General features: G+C 53.0%; 6 protein-coding genes across 6 annotated transcripts; 4 read left to right on the forward strand and 2 right to left on the reverse strand.

Annotated features, from left to right (window-relative positions):
- Positions 1–6131: 6131 nt before the first annotated feature.
- On the forward strand, positions 6132–8216 carry BO72DRAFT_377200 (protein phosphatase regulator GAC1; the record flags this gene model as incomplete). The annotated part of the gene is made up of 1 exon (XM_040941248.1): positions 6132–8216. The coding sequence occupies one exon, from the start codon at positions 6132–6134 to the stop codon at positions 8214–8216; it is 2085 nt and encodes a 694-aa protein (XP_040801584.1).
- Positions 8217–9163: 947 nt separating this feature from the next.
- BO72DRAFT_447735 (histone H4) lies at positions 9164–10579 on the forward strand. Its single transcript, XM_040944618.1, has 2 exons — positions 9164–9593; positions 9828–10579. The coding sequence occupies exons 1-2, from the start codon at positions 9584–9586 to the stop codon at positions 10127–10129; spliced, it is 312 nt and encodes a 103-aa protein (XP_040801585.1). The 5' UTR covers positions 9164–9583; the 3' UTR covers positions 10130–10579.
- A 415-nt stretch (positions 10580–10994) lies between these two features.
- Positions 10995–13110, forward strand: BO72DRAFT_447738 (putative mitochondrial carrier protein). The gene is made up of 2 exons (XM_040944619.1): positions 10995–11156; positions 11281–13110. The coding sequence occupies exons 1-2, from the start codon at positions 11121–11123 to the stop codon at positions 12742–12744; spliced, it is 1500 nt and encodes a 499-aa protein (XP_040801586.1). The 5' UTR covers positions 10995–11120; the 3' UTR covers positions 12745–13110.
- A 452-nt stretch (positions 13111–13562) lies between these two features.
- BO72DRAFT_447739 (GNAT family N-acetyltransferase) lies at positions 13563–14680 on the forward strand. The gene is made up of 2 exons (XM_040944620.1): positions 13563–14166; positions 14262–14680. The coding sequence occupies exons 1-2, from the start codon at positions 13722–13724 to the stop codon at positions 14501–14503; spliced, it is 687 nt and encodes a 228-aa protein (XP_040801587.1). The 5' UTR covers positions 13563–13721; the 3' UTR covers positions 14504–14680.
- A 19-nt stretch (positions 14681–14699) lies between these two features.
- On the reverse strand, positions 14700–18184 carry BO72DRAFT_447740 (SH3 domain protein). The gene is made up of 2 exons (XM_040944621.1): positions 18061–18184; positions 14700–17837 (listed from the first exon to the last, which is right to left on the reverse strand). The coding sequence occupies exons 1-2, from the start codon at positions 18121–18123 to the stop codon at positions 14922–14924; spliced, it is 2979 nt and encodes a 992-aa protein (XP_040801588.1). The 5' UTR covers positions 18124–18184; the 3' UTR covers positions 14700–14921.
- A 540-nt stretch (positions 18185–18724) lies between these two features.
- BO72DRAFT_377331 (ankyrin repeat domain-containing protein) lies at positions 18725–19555 on the reverse strand (the record flags this gene model as incomplete). The annotated part of the gene is made up of 1 exon (XM_040941256.1): positions 18725–19555. The coding sequence occupies one exon, from the start codon at positions 19553–19555 to the stop codon at positions 18725–18727; it is 831 nt and encodes a 276-aa protein (XP_040801589.1).
- Between the last annotated feature and the right edge of the window lie 466 nt (positions 19556–20021).

Raw genomic sequence — 20021 nt, forward strand, 5'->3', positions numbered from 1 at the left:
GATGCACGTCAATTGCAGTGAAAACCCACCAGAAGGCTCCGGTAAGAAAGGCATTGTATGTTGTGCTCGGGAAAAAAACACGAGATAACAGTTACATCCTCTATCTGCAGGTTGATCTGCTTCCCTCCGCGCTGAAGAAAAGTCGGGATGGCGCCCCCTTTCCATACCCTTTTGGCCACCTTATGGGAGGAACAGGGATTCGATTTTGTTTCTCTCTGTCCTGCGTGAGACAGACGGTCAGCGCGGTGTGAGTATTGGGGCTAGATTGAGCAGCGACGCAGCGGATGGCTTGAATGCTAGAAAATTAGTATGCTTCTGGATCTGCAGGAATGTGCAAGGCGCAAACAAATTAGGTGTCTCTAAGCCAACCTCATAAGCTCGGAGAGGTCCTTGCGGGAAGGTCGATCGCGCTCCGGGAAGTGCCAAGAGACCAGAGTTGCATTAGAAACAGTAGATATCTCGTTCTCATGTCGCCCCCCATGCAGCAGGAACGGTCTGGTCGGTCTGGTCGCTATGTACAGTCCAGTCGGCTTGGTTAGCCCGCCTGTCAAACAGCCCAGATGAAATTGCTGTCCCGTCAATGGATGAGAGAGATGCTGAGTCTCCGCCGTGGCTTGTGGCAATTTAGACATGATGTTCTGAGTAGGAGCGAATTGAGTTGCGGAGTCGCGCAATAGAGGAGGAGACCGACCGGGGGGCCAGAGGCGCCCTGTCGTGCGGTGAGTCGAGACAAGATAAGACCGGCATGGGGCATGGGGGTGGGTGAGACAAGCGCCCGCCCGAGACGGAGACCCCCTTCAGAACAGAACGAGAAAATGAAGGTAGAGCGACAGGTACAGCTGAACGATCTCGCTCTGGGTTATCCGTGTTTTGGAAAAGTGGCTGTGGTGGTTGGTGTAGTCCACTGTGAACGATATACCTACCTATTTTGGGGAGACTGAGCCAGATCCCCGGCCTATCCTGATGGGGGCGGAAGCCCTTCACCTCAGCTTCCGATTTTAGCGAGAAGGTTAATTAATGAAAAAAGAGGTCTGGACATTACAACCAGTTACACACAAAACCCTACTTGGAAACAGGAATTGCATGATATTCGAGATACCTTATTTTTCTCGAGTCTTATTGGATCAATGAGCAAAATCTACATGCGGCACATCGCACCATTGCTACAAACTCCTCGGATGGGTTGATAAGAATATGTAGAGGTACCGTGTAGTTTGAGCGAAGATGAAGTCTTTGATTTAAGGTGTCAGATTGTTCAATTGGGTGGCGAAAGTGGTGGTCCTGTGCGTAGTCCGATCCCGCAATGATGGGATAGCATCATCGCCCGATCGTGGTTATCATGACTGGTTATCAGTCATATCATTCATATCGATGATGAGCCTCTAGTGCCAAGAAATATGTCATGGAGAGGGCCTTCGAGACTTTTAAAAGGGTCATTGCCCGACAACGGAAGCAAACGTTCATCTCCAGGCTCCAGGCTCCATACTCCACGCATGCTCTGTTTGTGTCTCGGCTCTCGGTTGCAGAGCAGTCGGCCAATCTGGTAGGCCAGACCAACGCAGCACAGAGGACAGTGGAATTCGCAACTCCCCTCATGGTCTGTGCAGACTCCAGAAAATTTTTTGAACGTGACGACTGGAGACCTGACACCACCAAGAATGCGTCTCGACCTTCGACCCGGCAAACAGTGCTCCAGCAGGTGCAGGGTACTGATGTCATAGTCCGGGAATTTCCTTGGAAAACCAGTCGTTGGCCCGAACGACGCTAGTGCTTAGCACATCAATCAAATTTAACCACTCCAGCTTAACGGGTGGGTAACCCCCCTCAGTGGGCACCCCACTTGAAATGTACTTGAGTAGAAAAGTCATCTAGGCTCCGAAGTCCGAGGAGAAGATACTCACTCTCATACATGTCTCCAACTCTTCGAGACCAGAAGAATAAGCAAAACCACACCCGAAAAGGGGATATATCATATATACTCTCTGTATCGTAATCTAGCTAAGTACTGTGCGTGCCTCTGCTACTCTAGACGTGCAGCTCCAGCAGCTGTATCTTGGTGGATCTCCCACGCCTGTAAACTTTGCTTGCTTCTCTCGTCCATCACACATCTGCGTCTAGGTCTGTAGATGTTTTCGCTTCAGTATCCCAAATTGTAAAATCCCACGCTGATCAGCTTCCCCCCCCCTCAATGTGGAAATAAAAAATGAAGACACTTCATTCCAATTGACGGAGGGGCCACTCGACCATCGGTACTTACGCCATACGGGAACCACCGGCCGGAAGCTGGGGTCACTGTTCCAAGGCTGGGAACCCGACAAGCCAGGAGGCAGGGCCGAGTATACATGGAAGTGGGAACTTTTAGCAAAGCGCTTCATCAATCAATGATACTGAGGGAAGCTGTCCGGCCAGATGAAGCTGTAAGATACTGTCCGTGATTGGCAGATGGTCGACACCAGCGATGGGAGGAGTCTAATATACATCGAACACAGACTTTTAGTGTGGGCAGCATTTCTAACGCTCCCCAACATTTTTTGCCCTCTAGACCTTCAACAGACACTTCCGGAACCGCTGGTTGGGCGGTGGCGACTTTTAGACCGGCGCTAACCAAGAGCCTGGAAGCCCCTGAACATGTAAGTTAGGTAGGCATAAGAGAAGACCGAGAAGAAAGAGAAAAAAAAAAGGCCCGGAGGAGGGGTGGAGGAAGGACGGGAATGGAGGAAGAACACTGGGGGTGGAGACTCAACCATGGTTACTGATACGTAAATAGCCCTTAACCTTCTCTCGTCTCTAACACTATGTAACTATGTACTGTACTACGACATGCTGCCTACGGCTGCGCACAATTTATCGGGTCAAGGCGGGCTGTACCATGACATGGTTTGATCGGGAGGGTCTTTTGAGTTAGCAACACCACCGGCAGCAGCAGTAACAGTCTAACAGTCCATCGATCGCTTCGCTTGGTCGCTCGGCTGGCTGGCTCTCAGACTCTCTCGAGACACGGTCGGGTGGGAGAACGTGAGTCCTTGCATAGGTCGATCAGACACGACACCCCGAGTTCTCTTATCGATCGAGATAACCGATTCCATGGGACTGGGGACAGGTGTGAACTTATCACCATTTCCGAATGGTCAAGAAGAGGTTCTTCGTCTTTTATCATCATCATCATCACCATTAAAATCGTACTCATCATCATCGTCATCATTCTAGGTTGGTGTCGTAATCTGAGACCGATAAAGAAAGGACCGTTTCGGTATGGTGACCGACATCATGGAAGCCCTCGGAAGCGATGCAGCCATGCCTTGAAATTCGACATTCTTCTGGACTAGCACGTACATCATACCTTCTCCGACCGGACTAGAGTAGGACCTACCTAAATCGTTACACACATACCTCCAATGAACAACAACCTAGATATGAGAGACTAGAAGAGACTAACTAGAATACTCCGGCCATGCAGCCTTGAAGATCACCTGTCCCCCACTCCAGCCACATGTGGTGAAGTGCTTTGATATCAGTGATAGTCATGATAACCATAGTTGTGGTGATGATGTGCGATTAGGGTTCCCGATGGCGCAAACGTGAGGAACTAGGGAAAATCTATCTTAAGATGGGGAGGAAATGACGGGGATAAGGAAGGGAGGGGTGTTCAAGATGTCAAACCGAACGAGGATTGAAGGAGATCATTATTGATAATCCCTGATTGTCATGGTGCCATCCGGGTACCGAAGGGATAGGGAATGCGATCGGGAGGCGAAGGAACCCGGGCAGGACAAGGCAGGCCAAGGTATACCCGTAGAGAGGGAGAGGGAGTTTGTGAGTGGTTGAATGAGAGTGTAGCACTGTAGACTACTCGTAGTTTGTTTAGAGACCGACCGACCGACCGACCGTCTTACAATCCTACTGCCATCATACAATCAATCAATCTTACTCTTTTTTGCATTTTCCAAGGTTTTTTTTTGGTTCTTTTTTTTTTCTTTTTTTTTTTTTCTTTACTAATTTTTTCTTGATCCCTTCACTACACTACCTACTCTCTCCCTCCCTCCCTCCCTTCCATGCGTACGGACATACGACAGTGGACGTACCGATATCCATGGGATCCACCAGGCCGGAACGCATTGACTGGACAGTTGGGGATCGTCCCCAGTCCCAGACCGTTCGATCGCCTATTTTAAGTTGGTTAGTAGCATCCCAGCACTCGTATTTACCACTAATACCACGGCCACCTTCATCATCATCATCCTCTCATCTTCTCGCTCCCGCTCCGGGTACGGCGGCAACTTGGTAGTCCAAGGTACCGACTTGTAGCTTCGATCCCACTCTGTTATCGCTTTCTGCCCCTGTCATGTCACCACCCGTTTTCGCCTTCATCTTCATAGATTAACCAATTCAAGTAGTCATTTCATATTACAGTTTGCTCCAGGAGGGGTAAGAACAGAGAGACAGACACACCAGGAGGAAGAGATGAGGGGCTAGACATCTGTTGCTTTCGGAGATCTCGAAGTCAAAATTGAATCTGGAGCGATGGAAGAAGGAAATCTACGAAGCAACTACTCGATGCAGTCGATGCAGTCTGAAAGAACGGACCCGCTTCATCTACTGCCCGCTTTAGTTTTTTGCCCCTCCCTGGCTGGCAGTGGGCAGTGGGCGATGGGTGAATGAACGAGCGAAAGAGAGACATCCATTGCAGAACGAGACGAACGAGACCGTACTAGGTACCGAATTTTCCATTTCCTTGCCTGGGCGGCGGCGGCTTCGTTCTTCGACTTCTTCTTCTGCTTGCCTACCTGCTCTGCTGCAAGTTGCAACAACGTCCGAGCTCCTCCTTCCCTTATCAATATCATTCCTGAATTATGTCGAGCTTTTCTGATTAGGAATCTCTTTTGCTGGGGTGGGTGGGACATTTATTTTTCTCTCTAAATAATAAATATTCATTTATTATTTTTATTATCCTTATTTTTGACTCTCCGGATATTTTAATTTATTTTCAGACATGTAATTAAATCCTCTTTTTTGTTTTATTTTTTTTTTTCAACGCTCTCTCTTTCTGAGTCTGAATCTTCTTATTATTCTTAATCTTCTTCGACTATCTTCTCTCTATACCGACCGTCAACTGCGGCTCACTCCATTTCCCACTCCGCCCTGGGCCTGTCATCTTTCATATACTCACTCCATTTTCCCATTTCCTTCCCCATCCTTCTCCGACAAGCCCGCCTTCGAATCCTGGTCCTCCGTTCTCCCTCCCCCTCCCTTCCTCCCCTCCATCCCGATTTACTTCTTTGTATCTACTTCAATCCCGGTTCGCCTTCAACCAACCCACCCAACCAACCAAACCCGAATTCCGTTCTTCTTATTATTCTGCTTCTTTTCTTCTTTTCTTCTGACATCCTCCTCCTCTTCTTCCATTCCACGTTTTTACTTCCGATCAATTATATCCCTGGCGGTTGCTGTCTTGTTTCTTTCAACGTCAATCTCATCAATGTCGCAATCAAACTGATGTCGCATCTCCAAGGTAAGTACGTGCTTGACAGAACCGAATCTCCAGCCTCCTCCGCCTGTCTGCGTCGCCTCTCACTTCCAATGGCAACCTCTTTCCTCTCTCCCTCCTCCCTCGCGCAATTAGAGATTTCAAGATGTATCCCCGGTGATTTGTTTGGTCGCAATCGCTTCGTTCTCAATTCGTACCACTGCCTGGGATCCTGTTATGTGTCGTAACACCTTGTTTGCTGCATCTGCCCTCCGCACCAAGCCTTTGCCTCCAACGCTCCTTCTACTTATCGGCACCCACTGGAACGTCGCCAGTCACACCACTCTTCCTCCACTTTTCGCTGCACGCCCAGCTCTGTCATCAACTCACTCAACTATCTTTCCTTCCCACTTATTTCCCTCGTCCTGACGCGGGTCGAAGCTTCTGTCCCTCCTGCTCCACTATCTCACGCTGCGTTTCCAACTTGGATGCTCGGAACTGACTGGAAGATAAGACCACTTTCAAAGACGCCATATCCCCGGACCTCTAGTCTCTTGATCAAAGACAGGCGTTCTTTCTCTCGCAACTCACCTCGCTTCTGGAGGATTCTCACCAATTCACTATCCACCCCCCCCCGTTCTGTGTTGCATCACACAAGGTCGGCCGGATGCCCTACACTGCGCCGTTGAAGACGACGCCTTCCGCGCAGCACATTGAACACTCTCCACTCACCTCCAATTCCTGTCCCAACTCGCCCACCGTGGTCTCTTCACACCCTCCCCGTCCACACCTACCTCGCTCCTACTCCTCGACGTCTTATGTACGGAGGCATCGGAGGAGCCCTTCCAATAGCAAAGCCTTCGTCTTCCCTGAGCCAGATCACTCGTCAAAACCAGACCATGTCAGCTACTCCCAGTCGAGTATTCGAAAGTCTCCTCCTCCCTTGAGTGACGCGGTCATTCCTCCAGGGGCCCTGATCTCTCCTCCTGATTCTGCTCCTAACTCCAGTGATGAAGAGACATCATATCGACCGCAGGGCGAGCTGCAACTGGAGAAATTAGAGGCAGCCGTGAGGTCGATTGAGCAAAGAAGGATGTCCTCACCGGAGAGACCGGTTGATGAAGATACGTCGTCTTCAAGCATGGCTGCATCAACCGGCGACTCCGTGAAACATATGCGGCCGCCTCTTTCTCGAGAAGCTCGCAAGATCTCTCATTCACGTTCGGCGACCGAGTCTTTAGTTGACCACAAGCAAGATGAAGTCTTAACTACCTCCCCGGAAGAAAGTGATCGGGATGACGAACCTCGTGTGAAGCACCCAATGGTACGCAAGAAGTCAGGAGAGCTCGTTCGGCCCGCTCTTCGTCCAGCTTCGGCTCGACGGCGTCCGTCCAGTATGCCGGGAACGCCGACATTTTCCAAGGCTGTGCACTTCGATGCTCAATTGGAACACATCCGACACTTTCTGCAGCTGGACAAACCCCAGGCTGTCAGTGCTGACACATCTCCTGTCGACGACTATGATGCTGCCGGGGAGTTTCCTTTCCGTCACATACCTCATGACAGCACTTCGGAATGGGAGATCACGCTCAACAACTTCCCTACTGATGTCTCCTCCCGCGCCCATCAGCGTGTCCGCCTGGAAAGTCTATATCTCTCTCCTGACAAGCATACCCTGATCGGTGTTGTGGCTGTTGCCAACTTGGCCTTTCACAAACATGTTGCGGCTCGTTTCACCCTGGATCATTGGAAAACGGTATCAGAAGTAACCGCAGAGTACAACAACCAATCTCGACGGGAGCATGCCCACGATGCTTATGACAGGTTCTCATTTAATATCAAGCTGAATGATCAGACAAACCTTGAAAAGAAGACGATGTTTGTGTGCATACGCTACAATGTCGAAGGCCAAGAGTATTGGGACAACAACCACCACAAGAACTTTCAAGTCAATTTCACGAAGATCACCAAACCGAAGGTCGGGCAGACGAACCCCCAGCCAACGAAGCCTCGCACCGCGTTGCCTCGCAGCAGGAGCTTTGTGGTGTCCACCACTCGCCCCCATTCGATGCCTCCGTCGTTTGACAACTTTTCCGAGATGGATAAGTATATATCTTTCGGCAACTCACCCAAGCCCGCCAAGGAAACTCAATTGTGTGATGATGAGCCGCATGATGTTGAGGTTGCTGCTCCCATTCGTCGTGATAAGCAGAATCATCAGGTTTTTGGCAACCGCTATGACTTTGAGGCATCATTGACGGCGGCTATGAAGACCAAACCGACGCATGACCGAACAACCTTGGCTGCCCGCGCCAAATCCAACCCCTCGCCGCATGGTCATCATCAGCACACTTCAGAGAAGCGGATGAGTCCTCGTGATAACGTCTCCAGCCATGCAAACGGCAATGGCCATCAAACAAGTTCTGTGTCCAGTCACAAACCCTCCACCCTAGTATCGAGCAAACCACATCGCGAGTCCTCCGTATATAAGGAGCTGGTGGATAAGTATTGTTTCTTCGGCTCGCCTAACTTCTCGACGGACGGCAACGAGTCCACGGCCGTCAAGGACTTTGCTGCAAGCCGAACAAGCTCCAGCAGCAGTTCCAGCGCAGGTTCTCCATGCTCGTCACCTCACATCGAGGCGGCATATGGTGCCGATTCACGAACTTCCTCCCCTAGTCACATCGGATTCCCCTACATTCAGAATAATTTCCTCAAAGAAACCAACACCCCAGCAATTATCCAAGGATGAACCAAGAACCCCCATCCTCCCGAAACCGTCCTCTTCCTCCATTGAATGTCGATACATATCTCAGACTTTGTAACCGGACGATACGATGCTTGTTTGGATGGGCAGGCATCGCCTTGTTACATGCGACTTCTTCCACCTCCGGTCCGATTATCTCGACGACGTCATTCTACTTTTCCGCAATCAGATGCGCGTGCCACAGACACATTTGCAAAACTGTTTGGCAAATTTTCAGCGCGAGCAGTCAGGGTTCAGCCGCCCTTTGGCTCTCGGTATATTTCTCGGATACGCGGTCTGGGGCGTCAGGCCCCGGATTCTTTGCGATGTGTAATAAACCGCGAGAATCCGGGATGATGCCGGACAAGTTATCCTGTTTATTAATTTACATTTAACCAAGTAGTGGTTCACTACGATGACTATTATGACCTTATGGCTTTTATCGTTTCTCCTCGACTGTCCCAACTCTGTTCAGATCACTTGTTGTTTGTTGATTACTTGTATGTCCGTGAGATTCAGAAGGCGTTTGTTTAAAAAAGTCGATCTGCATCGGCCTTATCTGCTTCTTCGTGCTCAGCATTTTGTTCCTCCTGCCTCTGCCAGCGTTCGTACATGTTCTATTGTGGGTGGGGCCGGCAAAGATGGCTTGTCGTTATTTAATGTGTCACTTGACGAGAGGAGTTTTTGGGATGTCCGGATGCAGTCTGAAGCCTGACTGGGTGAATCACAGAACATCTTCACTTTGCACATGAAGGTTACGAGTAGATGTAGATGTAGATGTAGGATAATAGTTTTGCATGTTGTAGCCAGTGCTAGGCCAGTTGTCAATGGAAAATAGGATGGTGCTAGATCTGTGAGTTCTTCTTTCCTTTCTTCAGTGTATACAAGCAACTTTGAAGTTCATGGGTGCGTGGTCCAGGCCTTGAGTTGGGGAAGAGGGGCAGGGGGCACGTGACCGGCGTACCCGCAGCGGGAAGGCGGCTCCAGGCGGACGCGTTGGCAGCCATACCCTACTGTATGTACCTTTCCCAGGGCTGCCAGCTGCAGTGCCCAGTGCCCTTTCACCCGTCTCCAAAGTGGCCGTTCATAACGCCCTTTTTTTCAGCCGCAACCCACCAATCAGCCGTTTCCATTCCATTTTGATCCTTCCCAGATCACCCTTTGACGCTTAGTCACTCAAAATCACGCTCTCGCTTGCCGCCCACTCCGCAAACCTATTTAAACCGTTTCTCTTCTCCTTTCCCCCCTTTCTTACACCCTCTGATTTTCTCTGGCCCGCTACGCGTCACGTCGACCATCCATCCATCTTCCACCCCGCGTTTTATCATTTTTCTTCACTCATCCATCTCGATTTTTACGCACATTTTGCCAAGATGACTGGACGTAAGTAATCTTCTATTATTTTCTTTCCCTTTCTGTTTATCGTGTTGCTGTTACGCGAATTGTTACGTGGGTTGCCCGTCTGCTGTGGCTGGATGAGGCTGCTTCGCAGCACCCTGCTCCGACCGCACGTGATCGCAGCCCTGCCTGACGCTCCGTCCCTCACTTCGCCACTCTATCTCAAGCTCAAGCTCTCTTATCTTTGCTACCAAATACTAACCGCTCTTCAATCAACAGGTGGCAAAGGAGGAAAGGGTCTCGGCAAGGGTGGTGCCAAGCGTCACCGTAAGATTTTGCGTGACAACATCCAGGGTATCACCAAGCCCGCCATCCGCCGTCTCGCCCGCCGTGGTGGTGTCAAGCGTATTTCCGCCATGATCTACGAGGAGACCCGTGGTGTTCTGAAGTCCTTCCTCGAGTCGGTCATCCGTGATGCCGTCACCTACACCGAACACGCCAAGCGCAAGACCGTCACCTCGCTGGACGTTGTGTACGCCCTCAAGCGCCAGGGCCGTACCCTCTACGGTTTCGGTGGTTAAACGCCGTCTGTTCTGCTTCGATCTCTCTATCGTCACATCATCTCGTCTGTTCACCTTATTCTCCATCGCTTGCCCATCAATTGGCTCGCCAACACGACGTATTCTCTTTTTCTGTCGCCATGCGCCAATCTTCGGAGTACAACTGGAGGATGGGTTCATGAAATGGATGGATGGATGAAATGCGACGATCACGAGAGACGACAAATTTGTCTTCGGTCTTCTTTTGCTTGGGATGCTTTTCGCTTGATGCAATGGGTTACGGGGTTTCAGGATCTGGTCGGGCATTGGTCGTTAATATCATCTGTTTCTAATTTCCTCCTGTTTTCCTTTTTTTTTACCAGGTCGGTGGATTCTGGCTTGGGAGTTTTCTATATGAGCTGCAGCACCCAAAGTTGTCGATCTCGTTGTCTGCGTGTAGATCGGTCGCGTCAAGCATTTTTTGGGTGGATAGATGAATGAAGAACTTCCATCAGCCTGTGACGTGTCTTCCTATTGATTCCCAGATTAATGGCAATCAGTCTGATTGCCGGGTTGTCGGTCACTCCCATGCGTAAATTCCGACTCTCTGTGATCTCACGGTGCTTTAGCAGAGTTACTATGCAGTAGAGGGACGGACGGGACAGAATCACATGCTCCAGAGTGAGAGTCGCACGACCCGCCCCGGGGCGATGATGTAATGGGCCCCGGCCCCCCTCCCGTCCTCTCCCTTTCGGGTCAATCAACCTCGGTCATCACACCATGCCGTTTGATGGATGGGCTACTAGAACAAAGTGGAACGATGCACCGTCGACTGGTACTCCTCCACCTTATCTCCTGATTTTTCTTAATTATCAAGTATCTTTGAGCCAGACTGCGCTTTCCATTCATCACCACAACGCAAACATACTAGAAGACCAAGATCTCCCAAACAGACCGCCCCATGTCCTGACGCGACTACCTTCTCCCAAAAGCAATCGACCAATCTAGCCCCAGGTATACACCGTGATGAACAATGTCAGAATACAAGATGTCCTATGAGGCGGAGCTGGTACGTTACCCCCTTTCCCCGTTGACTCTCTTATATGACTCCAAACGCGGCCTACGCATCACTTGGGAAATGGTTCACCACACCTGATAGCAAGCGCTAACTTAAGCGTCATTCAAACATCTAGGACTCCTACCAACTCTACCACCGCTACGAACAGCCTCGCCGACCCCAACCCCAGGATCAAGACTGGAAGCAGGCGGCGCTGCGGGGCCCCGCTCTGCCGGCGCTGGGCAACGCCCTGGCCGGCGCCATCGGCGCGGCCCTGAGCAATGTGGCGACGTATCCGCTGAGTCTGATCGTCGCGCGGCTGCAGACGCAGCAGACGAAACGCCCAAACCAGCAAGACCAAGAAAATGGGAAGAAGGCGAAGTCGAAAGACCTAAATGCTGGAGACGATGATGATGATGGTGGCTACGCCGGTGTCATCGACGCCGCCCGCAAGATCTACGCGCAGGAAGGGGGACTGGGGAGCTTCTATACGGGTCTCGCGCAGGATACCGCCAAGTCGGTGTTCGACTCGTTTTTGTTCTTCCTGGCGTATGAGGTTTTGCGGCAGCGGAGGATCCGGGCTCGATTTGGTGGTGGTGGTGGCGGCGTGCGGAGGAAGAGTACCGTGTTGCCGGTGTTGGATGAGTTGGTGATCGGGGTGGTGGCGGGGGCGTTTGCGAAGCTGTTCACGACGCCGTTGGCGAATATTGTGGCGAGGAAGCAGACTGCTGGTAAGAAAGGGTCGGTGGGAAGCAGTACGAGGGAGATTGCGGCGCGGATTCGCGCCGAGAAGGGGCTACGCGGGTTCTGGTCCGGGTATTCGGCCTCGTTGATCTTGACGCTCAATCCGTCGTTGACGTTCTTCTTGAATGAGGTGCTGAAGTATGCGCTGCTGTCGCGGCGGCGGCGGCGAGATCCGACGCAGAAATCAAGGTCCCTCTCGCCGGCGGTCACGTTCTTGCTGGCGGCGCTGAGCAAGTCGGCGGCCTCGGCGGTGACGTATCCGTTCTCCAAGGCTAAGACCCGTGCGCAGGTCATGGGCGATGACCCTTCGTTGTCGTCGTCGGCGCAAAAAGCTTCAGGTGTGGAGCAGGCGAAGGAGAACGGCAACGCGGAGACGGACGAGGGGATCTCGTTCACGCCGGCCATCGTCAGCAATGTCATCAACATTGCTCGCTCGGAAGGCGTCGCGGGCCTGTACGCGGGTTTACCGGCGGAGGTCCTCAAGGGCTTCTTCTCCCATGGTTTCACCATGCTGGCCAAGGACGCGGTGTACTCGGCCATCGTGCAGAGCTATTACCTGCTGCTGATCGCGCTGCGCAAGTACCCGAGCCCCGAGGAGCTGATCCAACGCGCCCGCGAACAGGCCGAGGAGTATGCGGACGTCGCGCGGGAGGGGGCTCGTGACTTGGCCGAGAAGACCAAGCAGGGCGCGGAGGAGGTGATGCACTCCCTGACCGCACAGGGGGAGCCCGAGGAGGCCAATCTGCTGGGGAATAACGAGACGGCGGAGATGGTGGGTGACTATGTCGAGGACGATGGCACCCACAAGGATCTGTATCATTGGTTCTGGGAGAAGGACCGGGAGGGGAATTACTGATGTTGGGGTTGGGGTTGGGTGGGGTTTCAAAGAGATTGAGCGTTCATCTACATCTGTACTAATTTTCCTGGAGCTGCAGTTTCGATATCATTGACTTTGCATACATTTCCTGTTTCTCGTCGATTGCTCCAACTCCGGTCTTTTGTCTGCAAAGCCGGGAAGTCGGTAGTCTGCAGCGACAAATCCCGGGCTGACTATTGCCAGTAAGCACCCTGAATCATACCGAAGCGGTTCACATCTCCCAAGTTCAATCCCAAGGGCTGTATGCATAATAGTTCCTAGTTCACGGAACACTGGTATGGAAGGGTTCTTACAGCCCCCAATCCACAATAGTCCTCAACAAACAGTGCATCCTGCAAACTAGTCTCGGCCTATATCTACACATCACCTAGGAAGTTCCCATCAGTAAGGTGTTTTAAGCCTCAGGCTTATATCCGAACACAGACCCATCAGTGAGGTTTCTCCCTGGAAGCGCGACCGGGACAGCTGAAGTGTCTGCGACAGATTGCTTAGTCTCAATCTAAAGATAAGCAGGGGGGTGGTGAGGATGGTGAGGGTGAGAATGGGCTGGAAGCTGACGGACGCTGACGCCGACGCTGACGATAATGAAGGCGGGCTAGTCCGACGGGCTACTAAGCTAGCTAGCTAATAAATCTAGCACTGTACGCAGTAAGTCACCCAGTAGTAAGTTAATTTATTCTTCCATCCATCGGCACACAAGAGCATCTTCTCACGAGTACAGTTCAAAGCTGTTAACAAGTAAGAACCTTGAAGTGATATAAGTATCCATCTGTCCTCCCGCTAAAAAAGAACTACATGCCACCACCACCACCACCACCACCACCACCACCACCAACCCCCACAGCACAACACAGTACAGCACACAGCACGACAAGATCCCTCCCCTCCTCAGCTAACTCAACAACCCCCACCCCCGATCCCCAAACCACCAAGCCACCAAAGCACCAGCACCAACAATGCCAATCCCAACCCCACCCCTCCAACTCCACCCCGTCACCGACCCCGACCTCCCATCCCTAACCCACCTCTTCTACGCCGGCTTCACCACCCCCACCGACCGCCAGATGTTCCCCGACACGCCGGGCCTGCGCGCCTGGTGGGCCGCCGCCAACCGCCAGGATCTGGAGCAGAAGGCCGGGGTCCGGTACCTGAAGGTGGTGGATCCGGGGCTCGGCCCTGCGGGTGGCGCTGCCGCTGCCGCACCGGACGCCGACGGTCATGCTGCAGAAAATGACACCAGTATTATCGCCTACGGGAAGTGGGATCTCGATCCGGGCCACCGCGGCGCCCGGTTCCCGGAGTGGCATGCGGACTCGGATGCGGCGTTGTGTAAGCGGTTCTTTGGCGGGTGTGAGCGGGTGAGGAGGGAGGTTATGGCGCCGAGGAGCGGGGGGTATTATTGTATTTCTCCCCGGGGTTGCTTTCTTGTTGGTTTTTGGGGGAGGGGGAGTGGGAGGGGGATGTTGATGATGATAAGTTACTGACCGTAAACATAGACCTCGATATGTTGGTGACGCACCCGCAGCACCGGAGACGCAGAGCGGCGACCATGTTGGTCCGGTGGGGGTGTGAGCTGGCGGACCGCACGGGAATGCCCGTGTATATCGACTCAACGCGCGCCGGGGTGCCCGTGTATGAGCGGTTGGGGTTTGTGGTGGTGCGCGAGGATGCGGAGGCGGAGTTGTTTAGTATGGTGAGGGAGCCGGGGGGTACTTCCTCCGGTGTTCATGAAGGATGAAAGATGGAAGATGGATGTCTAGACGGTTGTGGGAGTTCGGCGTTCAGGTTCGGTTCTCTTCTGGTGGGATTGGGTCGGATTGAGAGACTGGATTGATCTCCCTGGTCCAAGTCTTATTTGATAGACCGTTCCTGGATGTTGATTCGACTTAGACACTACTTATCAGCGCAATATAAGACAGTCATTCTCATGATATCGAAGGTAAGTCATAATTCATAATCGTCATAATATGCTACATCATTCATGCACGTCGTAAGAAATGGCCCGTCTCACGCCCATGTCAGTCGGTCATAACAAATCAGAAACAAAACCAGAAGCATGCAAAACAGAAAAGAAACGATCCCTCAAGCACAACCCCCCAGGTAAACCTGCCTCGAGTACCTGTATCAAGACCTTCTAGCCATCGCCATTACCGATACTAGACGGTCTCATCTACCACATGCACATGCGAGCCCGGAAACAACCCCGTCAAGCCGGCATAACAGCCCCAGTACCAGTCATCGTTGATATTCTCGGCTTCGGTGATTTCAGCACCGCGAGGGAACATCAGTTCATCTTTGACGCCGTCTTCAGGGTACCACGACCACAGAGCATGGACAATCAGCCCAACGCCTCCATCAGGAGGAAAGCGTCTTGATGCCGATGCCGGTACAGCGGAGGTGGGAAGGACTGGAGCAGCGAATGTCGGCGTATTTGGGGTGCTGGGTTCGGAGGACGGAGGAGACGTGAGGGCGGTGCGATCGCGCTCGCCGCCAAGTGGCCAGGGACGAAGACGGGAGGCCTTTTTGCGTCGCTCCGACCCTTCCTTCCAAAGCCAGTCGCCGGGTGCGAATTCGGGCGATGCAATTCCTGGCCCTGTTCCAGTTGCAGCAGACGACGAAAATGATGTAGTGTAATGAGGGAAAGGAGAGTTGGGAGTTCCAGGAGTCGACGCAGTCGCGTAGATGCTTGTAGGAGTAGGAACAGCAAATGGAGAAGATGACGGCTGTTGAAGGTGGTCGTCGTTCAAGGCACATCCGCCTACTAGATCCCTGACAATGACACGGCGCTGCCCCTCGTCGTGATCTTCGAAGCCAACGACTATCATACGGTGCCCCTTGATGCAGCGCCTCCAGCCATTGTGACCGTTCTCCTTGCGAATCTTGCCAGTGGCAACAAGGCGCAGGTAGCAATTCGCGCAGATGTCGTAGTCGCCGTCATTGCATACAAGGCAGTGGAAGCGGAGCGTTGATGCGGAGATCGGGTGCGTGCAAATGTCGCAATTTGTGGTGAAAGAAAGAATCTTGAAAATCTCAGTTCCTAACCCGGAGGCGTCACTGCAGTTGTTTGAGGCGCCATTTGGGGCGATTGTGAATGCCCCTGTTGGCGATGCTAATGGGCCATCGCGGGTGATGCGGCAGATGGGAAGCAGGGCGTGAGTGCAGCAGCGACCTTGGTTGACGCAGCGGTTGCAAAAGCCCCAGTCTCCTTCGTTGCATTGATTACACTTCCAGAGGCAGTCGTTTGCTGATGAATGGCAGCTGTCACAGAACAGCCCAGTCTGCAATCTTCGCGCGGGGTCATCATTGGTGACCATTCGCCCGTCTCTGTCGGATCGATAAGCAGATTCTGGTGCTTGAAGATACTTGCGAGACTGGAGTAAATGCGATGTATCGACAGGGGATCGAGGCTCACCGATCGATGATGCGCGAATGCGTTCGAGATCCGCTTTTGCGGACGCTCCGAAGCCAGCCCAATTGAAACAGCCGCGCCCGGTGCGATAGCATCGCAGACATAGGTGGAAGTTTCCATCGTTACATGTGGGACACTTCTTATGTAGGTCATACTGTATGTTGGGCTTATCGCACCGGTCGCACTTGATTGATGGTTCCATGTACAGTGTCGCAGAACGGGGAGGCGCGTTTGATCGAGAGGATGAAGGTCGTGAACGAGGCTCCTGCCTTGCTGCGACACCTACCTCGGCCACTAAAGAGCTGGTTGGAGGCGACGCTGTTGAGGGCTCATCCGGGCTTGAAGGCCAAGAGCCGTTGCGTCCCCTGTGATTCAAAGCCGTGGCCACTCGAGGAGAATCAATCGACGATCTTCCAGACGGGCGAAGCTGCCTCTCCCTTGCCCCTTCAACCCAGATGTTGGGAACGTTCTGTTCAGATGCAGTGGCACGGCGTGACCGGGATGCTGCTGAAGCCTCCGCTGTGCGGACGCGACCAGCTTGCGAGTTTCGGGGTCGATCAGCAACCATGTCACTTGACGATCGCGCCGCAGGCCGCAGCGAGACTTCCGAAGAGGATGCCGCGCCGACCGGTACAGGCGACGTCCTTCGACGAGTCCTAGTTCCCCCTTGGTCTGACAGACGTCTTTGATGGCCCGAATGCCCATCACGCGCGACAAGCGGATCCAGAAGATATGGTCTCGATACCGGGGGACCGCCATTCGACTCTCGCGTATCCCTCATAGCAGCAGCACCTGTACCATTTTCCGCCCTTTGCACAGACTGGGATCGCGCGCGAGGCCGAGAAGACGGGGTCTGCGAGTTTTCTCGAGGTTCCGTCCGTTGCTGCTGAGACCGTGCTCGTAGCCTATGCCTTCGACGATACGCATCCGCAATGCGCTCACTGAGCTCTTCCTCCTGTGACGGACCCATGTTATCCAGATCGATATCATCCAACAACCCCTCCTCAAAGATCTGTCGCAAGATCTCCTCTTGCATCGTTTCCGTATCCGACAAGCTGAGCAGCGACCTCAAGCTCGACTGATGTTCCACCCGCCTTGTCGACCGTTCCGGACCCTCCTCCCCAGCTGTCGTCCGCCGTGGTTGTCGTCGTGAAGAGCCCTCCCGTCGTCGTCGAGACCGACCATCCTCCTCCCTTCGACGCTCATCCGAATCGGTACCCGTGCCCTCCATCCGCCGATGACGACTCCGCGACGAATGTCGCGAGCGCTGTTGCTGTTGTTGTTGACGATATCCCGACCGACTGTCTTGCAAACTCAAAACCCTCACTTCCTCCAGCACCCTTCGATCCGCATCTGAACCCGCATCCGTGGACGGAAAGACTGAGTCGCCCGGCTTATACCTCTGCGCAACCTCCTCCTTCTCCGCGGCGGATTTGCCCCGGTCGGGACTGGCCGCCAAGACCATATCCAACAATGTCGTCACGGTCGCATTGGGACGGGTGTCGCGCACGGCAGCTCGGCATGATGGGCAGGTGAAGCGGGCGGACGAAGACGGTCGGGAACGGGTTCCTTGTACGGCGAACCACTCCTTAAGGCACGAGCCGCAGAAGGTGTGGAGGCAGTTGAGGAGGGTGAGGGGTTGGTAGAGAAGGTCGGTACAAATCTAGGTGGAGTTGAGTGTCATTACTTTCCTGCATATTTTTCCATCGATGATCTTCCTGTTCCGTCCCGTTCCAAGGAGAATGGAGATTATGTATAGTTCTGACAGATGAGCTGGCACGCAAGGGAGGCGAATGGAGAGCGTCGAATCATGGTGGTGGTGGGGGGGGGGAGGACACCCTTCAACTCTCCCGCAGCATTCCAGTGGTTCATGTCACCAAACTTACCGAACAAGTCAATTCTTTCTCGAGATCTTTCAGGCCTGGACCTGAGTGCGGTGCTGTCGACATGGAGGTACCAGAGAGAGGAAGTATCTGGAGGAATGGGAGGAGTTAGGAGGAGTTAGGAGGAGAAAAGAGTCAAACGGAGTCAACCAGAGTAACCGGAGTCAAGGTAAACAGGAAGGAAGATGGAGTGAGTTGAGGCCTGAAGAGAAAGGGAACGAGCGGGAGCTTAGTGGGAGAAGACCTGGAAGAGGCTGGGATTGCAGTGGGACTGGGAATAGGTCCGGGTCTGGGGCTGGGCTGGGCGGCCAGTCGGTTCAGGCACCACAAACACCCCGCCAGGCCCACTCGCTACCGTAACCGTAACCGCTCCACCATGCACGAGCATGTTTAACTTATTCTCTATCTCTCCACATCTATGCAGAATCGTCCACGCGAGTGAAATTCCAGAGATCAACAATTCGACTTCTAGTGGCGTTTGGCTTCTCAATTAATCTTTCATTCTCGATCTACCATATCAAGGAGACGAATAAGTCTGTGTTTCCTCAAAGGAAGGCCTTTGTCAAACACCTTCAGATGAACTACATTGGTAAGATATACTGAAGAAGGCCGTGATTATACCATCGTTCTGAGAACGTATCAGCAATTAGCATGTTGTGAGCGTCACTCACTCATCCTCCAGACCAGCTAATTTCACCAACAAAACCACCTCCTCATTCCCTCCCTGCTTTGCAGCCCACAGAATCGATCGCCCCATCTCATCTCTAAAGTGAACATTCGCCCCTTTGCCCAGCAGATACATCACCGGCTTTCGCTGGCCCTTATACGCCGCACGGTACAGTGCCGTGCCCCATTGTTCTGCCTCCACGATTCCACAGTTCGTCCACCACCCACTGGCTTCCTCCAGATCCGTCCCATGCTCCACCAGCAACTCCAGCGCCTCCATATTACCCAGCTCCGCCGCGGCAATGTGCGCGGCACTTCTCCCCTGGCGCCATCCATGCTGCAGCATCAACCACAGGATCTCCACTGACGGCTTCTTGCCAGCTAACGCGGCCACGCCGGGCTCCAGGTCATCGTACCCGCCCCACGCCTCGTTGGGATCCTGTCCGTTCTCCAGCAGGAAGCGCGCGATTTCCACATTGCCGTAGTAGGCTGCTAGACTCAGCGCATCGCCGACGACTTCGCTGTGGTGGCCGTTCAGATCGAGCCCGTTCTTGACCAGGGTCTTCCAGACGGCAAGGGATTGTGCGTAGCAGGCTTGATGGTAGAACTCATTGTTCAAGGAGCCTGGGGCGACGCGAAACCCCTCGCTGAAGACCCAGTTCAATATGTCGAGCTGAGCTTTGCCTGCCGCCTGGGCGGCGATGTGGGCTAGTAGGCTGGGTTGCTTTTCGGGACCGGTTGACTGGTACAGGTCTCGAATGGCTTGAAGATCGCCGCTGGCGGTGTCTGTTTCAACTTTCTCGTGCACGTGCCTTCCCAAAGATGACTCCATAATAGAGATGTGCGTCTTTGTATGAGAGAGCAGAAAACGAGAACGGTGTCTGAAAGAAAGGTTCGCTTTCCGTGTCTCACGATGCAATTGAGCAGCCCGGATGCTGGAGCTCTCTACTGAGTGGATGGAGAGCTTTGGGGTGTCCTGGGTCGAGCTGCTGATGTTGACGAGAATTGTTTGGAGATTATGCCAGCACGGCTGTGACATTGCGCCTGTTGAGTGAAAGGGATGAGAATCCTGTCAGATTCTCAACTTGGTCTCCATTGACTGGTTTAGGTGGCTTACTAAGAATATCATAGGCTCTCAACGAACAACTTCTAATTGATGTTGAGCCTCACCATCATCCTCAATCGATGTTCCAAGCAGGAACCCACTCATGAGCTTCTTCACCGGCTAGCCGGAGAAGTCCATCAACGAGCTGGTCAAGTGGGCGAACAGGCAGCACCTCCCCTCGGTGCGCGACATC

Source organism: Aspergillus fijiensis (assembly GCF_003184825.1).
Source record: "Aspergillus fijiensis CBS 313.89 unplaced genomic scaffold BO72scaffold_21, whole genome shotgun sequence".
Classification (NCBI taxonomy): domain Eukaryota; kingdom Fungi; phylum Ascomycota; class Eurotiomycetes; order Eurotiales; family Aspergillaceae; genus Aspergillus; species Aspergillus fijiensis.